The sequence below is a fragment of the Leptonychotes weddellii genome, chromosome 9 (genome assembly GCF_054177405.1).
Source record: "Leptonychotes weddellii isolate Sample4059 chromosome 9, ASM5417740v2, whole genome shotgun sequence".
NCBI classification, from domain to species: Eukaryota; Metazoa; Chordata; class Mammalia; order Carnivora; family Phocidae; genus Leptonychotes; species Leptonychotes weddellii.
The window spans coordinates 68,575,654-68,589,769 of NC_138377.1; the positions used below are offsets into that span (position 1 = coordinate 68,575,654).

A 14,116-nucleotide genomic window follows, 5' to 3' on the forward strand; every position below is an offset into this window, starting at 1 on the left:
TATTGAGGAGGGCACATTCTGCATGGAGCACTGGGTGTTATGCACAAACAATGAATCATGGAACACTTCATCTAAAACTAATGATGTAATGTATGGGGATTAACATAAGAATAAAATAAATAAAAAAAAATTGTTGGCTCAAGTTCAATGGGGACAGAACATGTATACAGTCTGAAAGTATCTCCCCACAGATTATTAATTTCAAAGGGAAAAAAACAGTAATTTTACACTTGAGAAACCTGGCTGACATCACTTAGACCAGGTCACTACCAAATCTGGGACAAAGTGGCATCACATGTGTCCTGATGTCAACAGTAAGAGGAACATCTCAGAAAGGCATAACTCAAGGCTAATCACACGGAAACATGAGGCAAACCCCAAGTGACTCTTTAGCGGGGTCGAGGTCCTGAAAGACAAAGAAAGGCAGAGAGGGTCCTTGTTGCCCCATTTCTTTCTTGGCTCAGGCTCTGGCTGTGATCAGCTGCTTCCGGGGAAGAAAGAGACCCTACTCACCCCAAACGGGCTGATGAAAAGATATGAAAAGCACTTGGAAAAGAGAAACATTTGCTTTTCGAGAGAACTTTTTCCTGAGTAGCAGTGAGCAATTACTGTGTGAAGGAGGGGGCGACCGATACCTACGGTGGCCAGCCTGTGGGTATAGCCACTCGACGCTGGGGGCACACACACTGTCCAAAAGGCAGCCAGTCCTAGACAGGACTCGATGAGACCCCTGTACAGGACGCATTATGAGCCATGAGCCATGAAACGATAAGGAATCTGTTTTTAAAGAACTCCTGGAGTCAGATGGTCCAGTTCAAATCCCAGCTCTGCTGATCATCAGCTCTGTGGTGTTGGGCAGGCTACCCAACACCCCCTAAGCCTGGATTTTCTCATCTGTAAAATGGGAGTGATCGGGATGGGCAGATCGAATGAGATAATTCATGTACAGTTTTTAGCACAATATCTGGCACACAGTAGGTGCTCAATAAATATTACTATTTACTACCATATAATAAAATACAACGACTCTTCATCTTCATTCCCGTCATCTAACAGAAGGCCTGAGGGCATGTGATGTGCATTTAACAAATGTGCTTGATGCATTAACAAAGAGAAAGTAATGCAGAAAATAAGACAGACGCTGATATTTATAATATATGAATCACTGCTAAAGACCTAGCTGAGCTCCAGCTAATGTCAAAAACAGACAAATGTTATTAGCATATAAGGAATCATGGTGTTGTGTGCCATTCTCTTGTGCAAGACCATTACTTTGTTAACTTACAATCTGGCTGAGCTTAGGACAGGCTTGAGACCATCGTTCTCTATAAACAGGGAGGAAGGCCTCTCAACCCCAGCACAGAAAGGCAAGACATACAGCAGGTCCCCCTTATCCGAGATTCTGCTTTCCACGGTTTTAAGTTACCGGTGGTCAACCACGGTCTGGAAGCAGATGATCCTTCTTCTGACATATGGTCACTTACTGTTACATTAAATGCCTACGTATTCACCCCACTTCGTCTCATCACAAGAAGGGTAGTGTAAGTGCAATAATGATATTTTGAGAGAGAGAGACCACATTCATATAACTTTTATTCCAGTGTCTTGTGATAATTGCTCTATTTTATTATTAATTACCGTTGTTAATTTCCTACTGTGCCTAATTTATAAATTCACCTTTATCATGTATGTATAGGAAAAAACAGTATACATAGGGTTTGGTACTATGCAGTTTCAGGAGTCACGGGGGGTCTTGGAACAAATCCCCCTCGGATAAGGAAGACTGCTGTACTCAATTCACACTTCCAAGTGAAGATCAAGGAAATCGGGGCACCTAGTCGGTTAAGCGTCTGCCTTCGGCTCAGGTCATGATCCCAGGGTCCTGGGATCGAGCCCCGCATCGGGCTCCCTGCTCAGCAGGAAGCCTGCATCTCCCTCTCCCTCTGCTGCTCCCCCTACTTGTGCTCTCTCTCTCTCTCTGACAAATAAATAAATTCTTAAAAAAAAAAAAATCAAGAAAATCATGTTTCACTGCCAGGCGGTAATGGGAAAATAAACGAGAGAAACTTAAGTTTAAATAAACACATAATTACAAATGATAAAAGGTGTGTACACATTGTTCCTGGTCACTGATCTGTAATAGTAATCTGTCCAGGTTTTCAAGAAAAGGCAAGGAAAGTTCCCAAGAGAGAAGTTTCCATCTTTCTTGCTTCCTCAAAAGGGCTCTCTGCCCTCAGTCTCTCTCCTGCTTCCTTTTGCTCGTTTCCAGCCTACCAGTTCTTCAGGGTGCCTTCAACTTCCTTGAGGACCATCATACAGTTGGCGGTGCAAGGCCTCCATCTTGGGTATTCTTCTGCCCTTCTCTTCCCTCTTTGCCGTGGTGCTCACGGGATAGCTAGAGTATGAAACTGGACAGCGCTACGTTGGGTTCATTGTGTTTTCATGCATTTCACCTCAACCACGAAGTGGTAAGCTCATGGAAGACCAGTTCCATGTCTGGAAGACAATTGTAAATCGAGCACCTAGCACAGCGCCTGGAACAAAGCAGGCTCCGTATCTTCCACTTGTTCTTTGCTGAACCTGGCCTTTGCTTTTCTTTGGCAACACTTTGCCCCTCTGTTGTGGAGTCCTTCCCAGGGCTCCTCTGTAACCTCCTACTCCTTCCCACCTTCTCCACTCCCCTTTTTCCCTCCTACCTCCTTCTCTTCTTCACTCTATCCTTTAAAAACTCCCCTCAGAGGAAAAGTTATGCCGTCCATTTCCCGTAAACTTGGCATAGCTCTTCTTTCCTCCTCATGCTATATTTACTCCATATACCAGTTCTAGTCAGCTCCCCAGCTGCCTTTGAAATGTCATAGGTTCTCATCACATTGGTGAGGTTCACTTGAATACACTATATCCGTGGCCTTCATAACTGGAATTACTTCATATATTTTTTTCTTGCCCTTAGTCTGTTCCTTCTCTATTCCATCCTTCCATATGCCACCAGAATAACCTCTTTTATAGAAGACTTTCATGAGTTCAGTCTCCTATTCCAGAACCTATAGATGTTTGCCTATGTAATTCAACATGTTTAAATTCTGCTAGAGGCTTCAGAATGGCTCCATAAACCAAATCTCCCTAACAGAACCACTTATGAAAAAGAACAGAAATAGCATTAGTGCATTTTGGAGGAAGCAAAATTAAAGCTGCTGTGGTGTTTTAAGATGGGAAATGTGTCCACGTCAAGCGTAGAGGGAATCAATTCAATGCAATGTTAAAGCAAGGTAATGGAAAAATGAAAGTGGTGATTCATGAGAAGAGGCATCTCTCCCTAAAACAGTCTAAAGAAAGGGATGGATCTTAGTCCTAAGACTACGATGGCCCTAGTAATGACGGAAGCAACATCAGCTGCCAGCAATGAACTAACCGAGCAGGGACCGATAACTCTAGAAAGGCTTAGGCAGGAATATGGGCTCATTCACTCCTGCCACAGATGTACTGACCAGCAACTTACACATGAATTAACACTTCTTAGTACTTTCCCACTTTTCTCACGGGGCTTTTGCATTTGATTGCATAGGCCCGACCACCGGAGCATAGCTATATCCCCATTCAGTCGTGATCTTCTTTGACTCGTTGTCCGAGCCTGCTGGGATCTTCTTGAGTCCCGACTCTTGTCATTCAGTGCTCTCCCTTCTAACTTTGCGTCATCTTTTGAGAAGCTGATAAGTATGTGTTCTATATTTTCTATTACAAACATTTCTAAAGATGTGGAGTGGGATAGCACCAAGACATGCAGGATACCACGTGCGGTCTCTCTCCCTGTGGACATGGACTCTTTCACAAGCTCCCTTTTGGTGAGGTTCTCTTGCCGAGGCTGCATCTCTCCACCTATTCCAAGAGGAGATCATGAAAGAGCTCATCAAGTACTTTGCTGAGGTCCAAATGCACCATGGTCACTCCATTTCCCTCATCAAGCTGACAAGTAAATGAGTAACACTGGCGAGTAGAAGAGTACAGTCAGATTGACAAAACTTGGTTTTAACAAACATATGCCAAATGGTGATGATTTCTCTTTCCAAGTGCCTACAATTTCTTTAATGGACAGTTAGAGATTCTTGCCTTGTACTGACAGCAAGTTCACTGCTCCACATTTTGGAATTTTTCTTCTCTTTCCATAGAGCAGAATTACATATGTCTGTTTCTAAACTTCTTTTTTTTTTTTTTTTTAAGATTTACGTATTTTAGAGAGAGAGAGAGAGAGCATGAGTGGGAGAGGCAGAGAATCTCAAGCAGACTCCACGCTGAGCGCAGAGCCTGATGCAGGGCTCAGTCTTACCATCCTGAGATCACGACCTGAGCTGAAACCAAGAGTCGGACGCTCAACGGACTGAGCCACCCAGGCGCCCCTGTTTCTAAGTTTCTGACATCATTTTTCCTTGGTCCCACAGAGATCATCTCCCTCAGTCTAGAGAGAGAATTTGCCAATTTTTTCAGTATCCTTTTTTACCAAAAAATAACAACAACAACAAAAAGCAGCCCATACACTTCCTGTATGACCTTTGTGAAACTGTGGTGACACGGGCTGTGGAGGAGACCAGAATCAAAGTCTCTGGAGACTTCAGTTGCTGAGACAGGCTTAGGTCACTGACTCCTGGGATGGGTTGGGATCTTGCATCCTAGACATGCATGTGGTTTGGTAATTACTTGAATTCCCTCTCAACCAGAGATTCCTGAAAAATCAGCTTCCAAGCAATTTTTCTTCTCTCACCCCACCCACATTGCTCATCCCTGCCGTCGGTACCTTCAGAGTATCAGAGTGTAAGATCTACTAGTCATTAAGATTGGACTTACCCACTTGCCCAAGCCTGGATAGTCATGTTCTGGATCAAAGAGGTGCTGGTGCAACTGGAATTCCCGACTGAACTCTGCTGTGTCGGGGGTGTTCTCTAGACATCCGTCATCTACTGCAAACAGCAAAAGGCTTTTGAGGAATGGCCCAGGCATCTATTGTTATTCTAAGAGTGAATTTATTCCAAAACAACCGGACATCCCAAGGTAAGCATCTGGCCACATCAGTCACTCTGGAGTCTGCTCGTCCCAAGCTCTCACTCCTCCTCCCACCTGTGGCAGAGACTGGCTGCCTACTCGCCAAGCCCACTTCCCTTGCCCCCTCGGCACACGGCTAATTTCCCAGCCTTGCCCTGCAATCAGCTGGAGTCATACGGCTGAGTTCGTGCCACGCAATGTGGGCACAAGTGATGTATTCCGTTTCCAGGCCTGGCCCATAGAAACCTCCGATATGATCCCCGCCCCCGCCCGCCCCCCACCCCCTCGGCTGCTCGGCCTGCTACATGCTGCCAACCAGGGCAACTGGGACTGTCGCAGGTCAAGAGGAAAGACGGCACTTTGGGTGGCTGAACACCCTCACCCACCTCTGGCAGGACCTCAGGTGAGCGAGAAAGAACCTTCTATTGGGTCACCACTATCATTTTTATCTGTTATAAGAGCAAATCATTCCTTAACTAGTATACTTCCATTCCACATGACTCATGGTGTTTTCTCTTGGGTGAGCTCCGTAGAAACAACTTCAGCTTCTTGGAGAAGGCCCCTTATATAAGAATGACAACATCACGAGACAGTATTGAGCTGTGTTATCGTGGTGATGGCGGCAGCTTGGAGTCAGACGAACCAGCGCTCAGGGTTCCCGTCCTAGCTCGTAAGTGACAGATGGTCTTAATTCCTTGGGAAGATTAACTCTGTCTCTCTAAACCCATCCATCCATCTACGAGAGGGGCAGAATCAAGGACTTACCTGACTGGGTAGCTGTGAGAAAGAGATGATCACACACAGAACACCTCGCACATAATAGGTTCACTCTGCTTTAGTTCCTTTCCCAGCATCTCTCTTTAAATGACAATTGATACTCTGACAGCTCTTTGAAATAAGCACGTCTTTTAGTCAAACCCAAGAATGGATATCCCACTTGGCTGCTGCTTTGACCTAAGCCCTATCATTACAGGACGTGAGGCTCTGAAATTAAGTCCCTTTTTTCTGTTTCTAATGTGCTTTTAGACAATAGCTTCAAAGGGTGGGCGGCAGAGGAGGGCGTGTGAATTTTGCATGGGGCTGGTGGGGGGAGGAAAGAGAGTCCTTTTGCAAAGGGATAATGAGGCATCAAAGTCAATGCTAAAAGGAGTCCACGAGAACCAGCCAGATAGTACGGTCTCTTGAGCCTGCTCTGAAGCCTTCCAGCAGCCTGAAGCATCCAGTGTCTTCACAGCAGGAAGCTCGTGTGGCGTCATTAGGTTTGACCAAACCCCTAACGTGGCTCCCCACTTTTCACGGAACTGCTTATCTAACTTCTTCATCTACAGCAATTACCACGTAAGAAAGAGACAGCCAATCCAGAGAGTTCAGGCAGTCAGCATAGGGCAGCTTGACAACCTGTTCATAATTGTTTCTCCAGGACTTCCGAGTGGGCCCAGACTGCGATGTAGAGATACAGCCCTGCTCTGGGAATGGCAATATCTCAGGGCCTGAAAACGTGCCCTGGGAATCGCGTCCTATACCTGAGGATGCACTCTCTGTGTTCCGCTGCTCTATCCAGGGTGGGGGGACCATGATTCAGAAGAGAGCATGGCAGGGGAGGGGGAAGCCAAGGTTTTATTCTTGGATTGCTCAACTGTGCGGTGTCATGATTCTCACTGAGGCATATCTCAAGCAATCTCTAAACAAATAATGTCTAAATTTTGCCAGCGATTTCCTTTCCAGAGTAAAAATAATGGTAGAACATAGAGTGAGAAACATGTTTGCTTAGTGGCCGGATAGCAAAGAAAAATGGCAGACAGTGTGTGATGAGAAAGAGTCTGAGAGTTGTCATTTGACCCAGCTGTATCAGCCCCCCTGGACTGCCCCGTCTCAGAACTCCTGTGTGCATAAAACTAGTGCTTGATTACACGGATCTGGACTCTTTCCTTTCCTAGGACAGCCTAGAACTGCATTTATGTTTTTGAAGGCACTGACTATGTCTTCATTTTACCAATGAAGAAAGTGAGGTGCAGGGAAGTAGACTGACATACTATAGTTAGGACTAGACCTCAGATCTCTTGGCTCAAACTCTGTCCAATCTCCTACAACAGTGGTTCTCAAACTTCAGTATGTGCCAGAATCACATGGAAGGCAGGTTTCTGGGGCCTACCCCAGGAGTTTCTGACTCTTTGGGTCTAGGGGAGAGCCTGAAAATTTGCATTTCCCGCAGGTTTCCAGGTGATACTGATGCTGCTGGAAACCTGGGACCAACCTGGGACCACACTTTAAGAACTACTGTACCATATTATATCTAATCAGTTTAATCAAATCCCCATGGAGACTGTTGCTCTTCAAATTCTGGACTGGTCTTTCCTCCTACCCATCCAAAACCCTACAAGCATGTAAAATGTGGCTGCAGTGATTGGCTCTGCGCACTGATTCAGGTTTTCCAGCAGCCAGCCCAGTATTTCTCCACTGGCTAGGTTACATCCAACTACTCTGGGTGCTCCAGAGGCTCTGCGCCCCATAGAAAACAGACACCTACCCTAAATCAAAGGAGGAGTATCTTTTAGGGAAAGAGTATCTTTCAGCCTGCATTGTGTTTAAGAAAATCTGAGGGGCTGGAGCGCCTGGGTGGCTCAGTCATTAAGCGTCTGCCTTCGGCTCAGGTCATGATCCCAGGGTCCTGGGATCGAGCCTCGCATCGGGCTCCCTGCTCAGAGGGAAGCCTGCTTCTCCCTCTCCCACTCCCCCTGCTTGTGTTCCTGCTCTCACTCTCTCTTTCTCTCTGTCAAATAAATAAATAAATAAATAAATAAAATCTTTAAAAAAAAGAAAAGAAAAGAAAATCTGAGGGGCCAATACTGTCACAATTTTCAGAGCAAGACACTATGTCATGGTGGTTGAGCACACCATCCTGAATCAGGTAGACCTGGGTTTGAGTCTTGGCTCCGCTACTTGGTAAGTAGATAAGCTTGGACAAGCTATGCCCTAAGCTTCAGTTTCCATACATGCAAAGTAGGGGTAATAAATACCAACCATTGTTATTGTAGGCTTGGGGAAAAAGACTGTTCTGGTGCTAGGAGTTAACACAAGCCCAACGAGAGTGATGCGTTATTTACTAGCAGCAAAAACTAATTCTAATCAGGATGCCATTTAATGAATCTTTTACTTTGTGCGAGGCGTTGCACTGAGTGCTTAACGTGGATAATTTCATTTAATTCCCACAACAACTCCCATTTTGCCAATGAGGAAACTGAGGTGCAAATTGGTTAATTAGCTTGTGCAAGGTCACATATCTTGACCTTGGTTTTGAATTCAGGTAGTCTGAGTTTAGAGCCACTCTTAACTACCAAGGTTAGCTGCTCAAGGCCCACCATAAGAGTAGTCCACTCACCATTCATTCTCTTTGGCATCAGGGAGTAGGAAAATGGAAGGGAGATATGAGAAGCAAAGAAAAGTTGCAAGCTTCTCCCTTAACCAACTTCTTATCTTACTGGACCCATTGTCTCTCATGCCACCTCCTGACCCCAAGGAAGTATCTCAGGATTGATGCTGTTTGTGACATGGATAAAATGTCAATTGTCAAAGGAAGTAAGGAAAAACGGTGGACATGGATAATCCACAAACTAGTAAGTTCCAAAGACACTAAAAGTGGGCAGCAACTGTATCACAGAAACGGCAAAAAGAAGAAAATCTTTCTCCATTTTTATTAAAAGAGTAGCAAGTGCAGAAAAAAAGCATCAATTCCCAAAGAGGGAGAGAGACTGAAGGTAAAGCTTTGGCAAGGGAGTCTTACGTAGGTGTATCTGAGCGCCAGAACACACCAAGGGTTCTATAATAAATTTCCCTTTCCAATCTACCTACAAAACATGGTGGGGGGGGGCGGTCATTAGGATAAAAATACTATTTCTCAGAATATTTGTAGCAGATGTTAGAATTTTTAATTTCCTCCCAAAGACTCTACCATCCATGAGAACCCAAGGGCATGACCATTACCTGTTTTTCCAGCTGGACAGGGATTTGGAGGGTCCGGGTAGCCCTGATCTTCACTAAAGTCCTTAGGAATGTTGTCACCAGTCAACTCTGCCACAATGTTTGGGATGTTGCCAAAAGGACCCAAGTGCTGAAGACCTTCATGGGCTCCACCTGCCAGGGCATCAGAGTAGTTCACTTCAGTGCAATTAAATTCATTTCAACTAATATGTACTCAGGCAAAGCACTGTGATCTATACTGTGGAAAGAGAATAAGAAATCAAATAGTTCCCGCCCTTTAGGGCTTAAAACTTTAGTTGTGGAAATAGACACATGCCCCCACATGTACCATTTCCATACAAGGCATTAGATAAGAGACCTAATAGAAATGTTAATACAGCATCATGGGAGCACAGTGAAGGGAGAGTTTCATTTGGCTGATAGGATGGGGAGGGCTTCCAGGACGAGCTGGAACTTGAGTGGCACTTGGGGGCAGGGTAGAGGAAGAGATAGGGAGGCAACTGCTGCCAGGCATGGGAACAGGCTGAAAGACAACACACTTCCAGAAAAAGAAAGAAAAGGGGCGCCTGGATGGCTCAGTCGTTAAGCGTCTGCCTTCAGCTCAGGTCATGGTCCCAGGGTCCTGGGATCGAGCCCCGCATCGAGCCCCACATCGAGCACCGCATCGGGCTTCCTGCTCAGCAGAGAGCCTGCTTCTCCCTCTGCCCGTCCCCCTGCTTGTGCTCTCTCTCTCTCTCTGTGTCAGATAAATAAATAAAATCTTTAAAAAAAGAAAGAAAGAAAGAAAAAAGTCACTGTCCTCCGCCACTCTAGAACAACCACTTAAAACTTGGTATATTTTCTTCAATCCTTTCTCTTCTGCATATCTTTTTATACTTAAGTGTTTATTCATGTTTATTTAATATTAAAGCACAAGCATCTGCCCATGTGGCTGTGTGGTCTCTCCTCACATAATTACAAATGGCTATGTTGTTTTTCTATCCAGTGGCTGTACCACAACATATTAATCATTCCCCTATTGTGGGACATTTATTAGTGTTTCCCAATTTACTCTTAGGAATTTAATTTTTCCATATTTTGGATTAATATTTCTCAGGATAGATTCCCAGAAGTCAAAGGCCATAAATATTTTTATGGGTCTTTATATTATATTGCCACGCTGTTTTCCAACCTGGAAAAGGAGGTACCAATTTATAAAATAAGGTCAACAAAATACGAGAATACCGTTTTTATAATATCTCTACCAGCATTGCGTTTTATAAAAATAATTTTTGTTTTCTTTGCTAATTTAAAAGGTGTTTAGAAAAATTACTGTCTTATTTTTAAAGTCCTTGATTACCAGCTCAGTCAAATATATTTCCATGTGTTTATTTACTAGCTTTAATTTCTTTTTTTTTTTTTAAAGATTTTATTTATTTATTTGAGAGAGAGGGAAAGCACAGAGGGAGAGTGACAGGGAGAAGCAGACTCCCTGCTGAGTGGGGAGCCTGACATAGGGCTCAATCCCAGGACCCTGGGATCATGACCTGAGCCAAAGGTAGATGCTTAACCAACTGAACCACCCAGCCGCCCCATACCAGCTTTAATTTCTTTATGAAAGTTGTCTGTTTATGTTCTTGGAATTTTAATCGTTTCTCTTATCAATTTGCACGAACACTTTACATAGTAAAGAGAATAAGACTTTGGCTGTTACATCTCCTGCAACCACGTTCCCATTTCCTCTGACTCGGAATTCTGGTTATTATAGCAATATTTTGCAACCCTAAGTTTTTAATATTTATGTAGTCAGATATGCTCTTGTTATTCTCCTTTGTGATTTCTTCTTGTCTTTTTAAATTTATAAAATTGGGTGGCGCCTGGGGGGCTCAGTCGTTAAGCGTCTCTGCCTTCGGCTCAGGTCATGATCCCAGGGTCCTGAGATTGAGCCCCACGTCGGGCTCCCCGCTCAGCGGGAAGCCTGCTTCTCCCTCTCCCACTCCCCCTGCTTGTGTTCCCTCTCGCTGTGTCTCTCTCTGTCAAATAAATAAACAAAATCTTTAAAAAAATAAAAAATAAAAAAATAAATTTATCAAATTGTTGCCCTTTCAGGAGTACTACCAACATTTGGATATTTTAGTTTTTCTATTTTTTTCTTTTTTTTTTTTTAGTGCATGTAAAATAATTAACCAATTATCCCACCAGCATTAGTGAAGTAATCCTGTCTTTCCTGTTCAGGAAGCTTACTCTACCAGCACTATAGCAGACTATTTCTTGGAATGAATTCCTATCTAGTAATTGTATTGGGACATAGCTCTCTTAATGCAAAAGGTACATCTTATACATGAAGGGCCAAATCAAAATCAAAAGGTGCCTTGGTTGGTGTGCATGAATTTAGAGTCAAAATCAGGCTGTGATAGCCACACTTCCAGGAAAAGGCTCCATAGCTCAGGGGTTAGAACACTCATCTCATATAATAGCCACACGTCCACCTCCACGGGACATCTTGCCAATAGGTTATATTATTTAAGCCCAGCTGGATGAGGCACCCTTCTCCCCTGGATGAGATGTGTCAAGGTTATTGCTCTGACACCTGCTTTTTTTGCGTTTTTGACTGAACCAGCTCCCGTTTGGAGCAACACATTTTTTTCCTTTGGAAATATTAATATATTCAGGAGGACCATGGTTAGATCTTAGTGTCCTGGGAATCACACTGTCTTTGAAATGACTTTGTATCAGCCTGTCTTAATTTATTACATCAGATTAAAGTTGATCCTTAAAAGGATCATTGTACCTCCTTCAATTTCAAATTTCTCTAGCCCCCAAAACATAGATATCATCAAGTGGCTGGGTTGTTTCATTTACATTTATATTATATTTCATTGCTTTGTGATGGGAGTGAGTAGCCTGAAAAATTTCTGCATTAAAAAAAGGTATTATTTTTGGAAAATGTCCATGTGAACATTTAAAATAAGATGTAATTTTATATCTATCACAGTCTGATGGTTTAATCCTATCTTAATTTGATGGTTATGTGTTAAAATCTATTACTACCAATAAGTCTCTCAACCTCTTATTCCTTGATGTTTTTGCTTTAGCATTTTGATAATATGAGTTGCCATGTTCGAGAGTATAAATTCTTCATTTTAATTGTGTTATTAATTGGCTATTGAGTAAAAACGTAATTGACAAATCATATTTCTCCCATTAGCCTCACTGCTCTTCATTCTGTTGTTTTGCTTGGTCAATCTTTGATCATCCTTCTATTTGTAACTTTCTGTATCTTTCTGATGGATTTTCCAATTCCTCCTGTGGTGTCTGCCTTCAGAGACATTCAAGGGATTCCTCTTTATTACCCCACATTAACCCAAGGCGTGCAAAAGGTTAAACAGACAGATCAGCGCCCTTGGTATTGATACATTTGAAACTTTGTACAATCTTGGCAATGCAGCCGCCCCTGTGTTTGCTATAGGGCATGCTCTCTGGTGTGTCAATACATGTCTCAATTTTTGAAAGCACCCTAGCCTTAAGTGCCAGGAATTATCCGACTTGGCTTAGGGGAGAATGCATGTCTTCTTAATGTTCCATTAGTAATTAATGAAGGAAGCAAACACAGTTTCCTTTACGGAAGGCCTGCCAAGGCTCTGTTTACCTCTGTGCACCAGGGCCATTAAAATGAATGCAGCACTTGTTAGGGAGTAGCAGATGTTTCTTACCAGGCAGATACATTATAACACAGGCTCTTTTAAAAACTACATTTAATGACCTCAAATCAAGAAACACTGAGGTAGGAACTGTGGGAGATACATGGAAGTAACAAATGCTATCCTTTGCTCTCCAGGAGCTTGAATTTTATAGACAAGAAACCACATTTAGGTAATAATTAGAAAATGATATAGTTGAGTATGCAACCAAATGCTAGTTATTGGGTTCATTATGTTTAGATTATGTTAATTTCTTATACCTGAAACCAAGTCAATCAAAATGTTATGATGCAATGGATGCTCTTTGTTCTATTTGTCACAGTCTCAACCAAACACAGAGTTTAAAATCATTAATTAGTCAGTTTAAAAAATACGTATTGAGCACATACTACATACTACATACCAAGACCTGGACTAAGTGCTAGAACCAGGTAAACGAGGGCCCTTCTTTCACAGTTTACAGTCTGCAAAAGATGTACAAAGAAGAACACACTTGCAATGCAGAGTTGGAATGCACTTCTAATATAACTGGGATACAGCAAGATGTCACAGGCATGATGGGAGAAACATCTAACCCAAACGTGGGACATGGAGGACTTCTTGCAGGAAGCAACATACCAGTGATTACGTTAGGTGCTGTGGAAGACAAATGTAAAAGACATGGTTCTTACTCTCTAACTGGTTCTTTAATCTAGATGGTTCTTCAAGGTTAACACAATAAGCCAGTGGTATATGATAAGATACATCCCCTGACATAATTCATTATGGTATAGACTGTAAATGATGTAGAAATTCAGGGAACAGAGAACCTGCCAAAAAAATACCCGTGAAAGAGATGACCCTTGAGTTGAAAGGGTCATCATCAAAGACAGGATCCATCCTTACAGGTAGCAAAGGAAGAACCACAAGTGAGAGCACAGAGGCAGGTGTAAGCAGGGAAGGTTTGAGCATCCGTGATGAGCACTGTTGGGGAAGGGGGGCCAGAGCTGGATGGAAGGGGAGAAGGCCAATGCCAGGCAGAAAAGTATGAATTAACATAGGAATAAATGGCAACCAAACTTTCTGGGCAGGAGAGCAATGTAATAATTGGATGTTACACAGAATGTTAATTTAGCAACAATTTAAAGCCCTTGTTCCCACCTAAGGATGCATATCAGAATCACTTGTGGCATTTTTTTTTAAGACTTATTTATTTATTTATTTATTAGACAGAGAGACACAGAGAGAGAGGGAACACAAGCAGGGGGAGTGGGAGAGGGCAAAGCAGGCTTCCCGCCGAGCAGGGAGCCCAAAGCGGGGCTCGATCCCAGGACCCTGGGATTATGACCTGAGCCAAAGGCAGATGCTTAACAACTGAGCCACCCAGGCGCCCCTCACTTGTGGCATTTTTTTTTAAAGATTTTATTTATTTATTTGAGAGAGAGAGA

The 14,116-nt window shown here is 43.2% G+C and overlaps 1 protein-coding gene and 1 pseudogene across 1 annotated transcript in view; both read right to left on the bottom strand.

Annotated features, from left to right (window-relative positions):
- Window positions 1–14,116, bottom strand: part of LOC102733040 (ubiquitin carboxyl-terminal hydrolase isozyme L3 pseudogene) — a 398,129-nt pseudogene that overhangs the window by 265,774 nt on the left and 118,239 nt on the right.
- The window catches only part of SCG5 (secretogranin V), a 43,075-nt gene continuing 32,832 nt past the window's right edge, over window positions 3,874–14,116 (bottom strand). The window contains exons 3-5 of the mRNA XM_081831840.1: window positions 9,013–9,162; window positions 4,837–4,949; window positions 3,874–3,960 (exon numbers count right to left, since the gene is read on the bottom strand). Coding sequence (XP_081687966.1) covers window positions 3,874–3,960; window positions 4,837–4,949; window positions 9,013–9,162 — 350 coding nt within the window. The remainder of the gene's footprint in view (window positions 3,961–4,836; window positions 4,950–9,012; window positions 9,163–14,116) is intronic.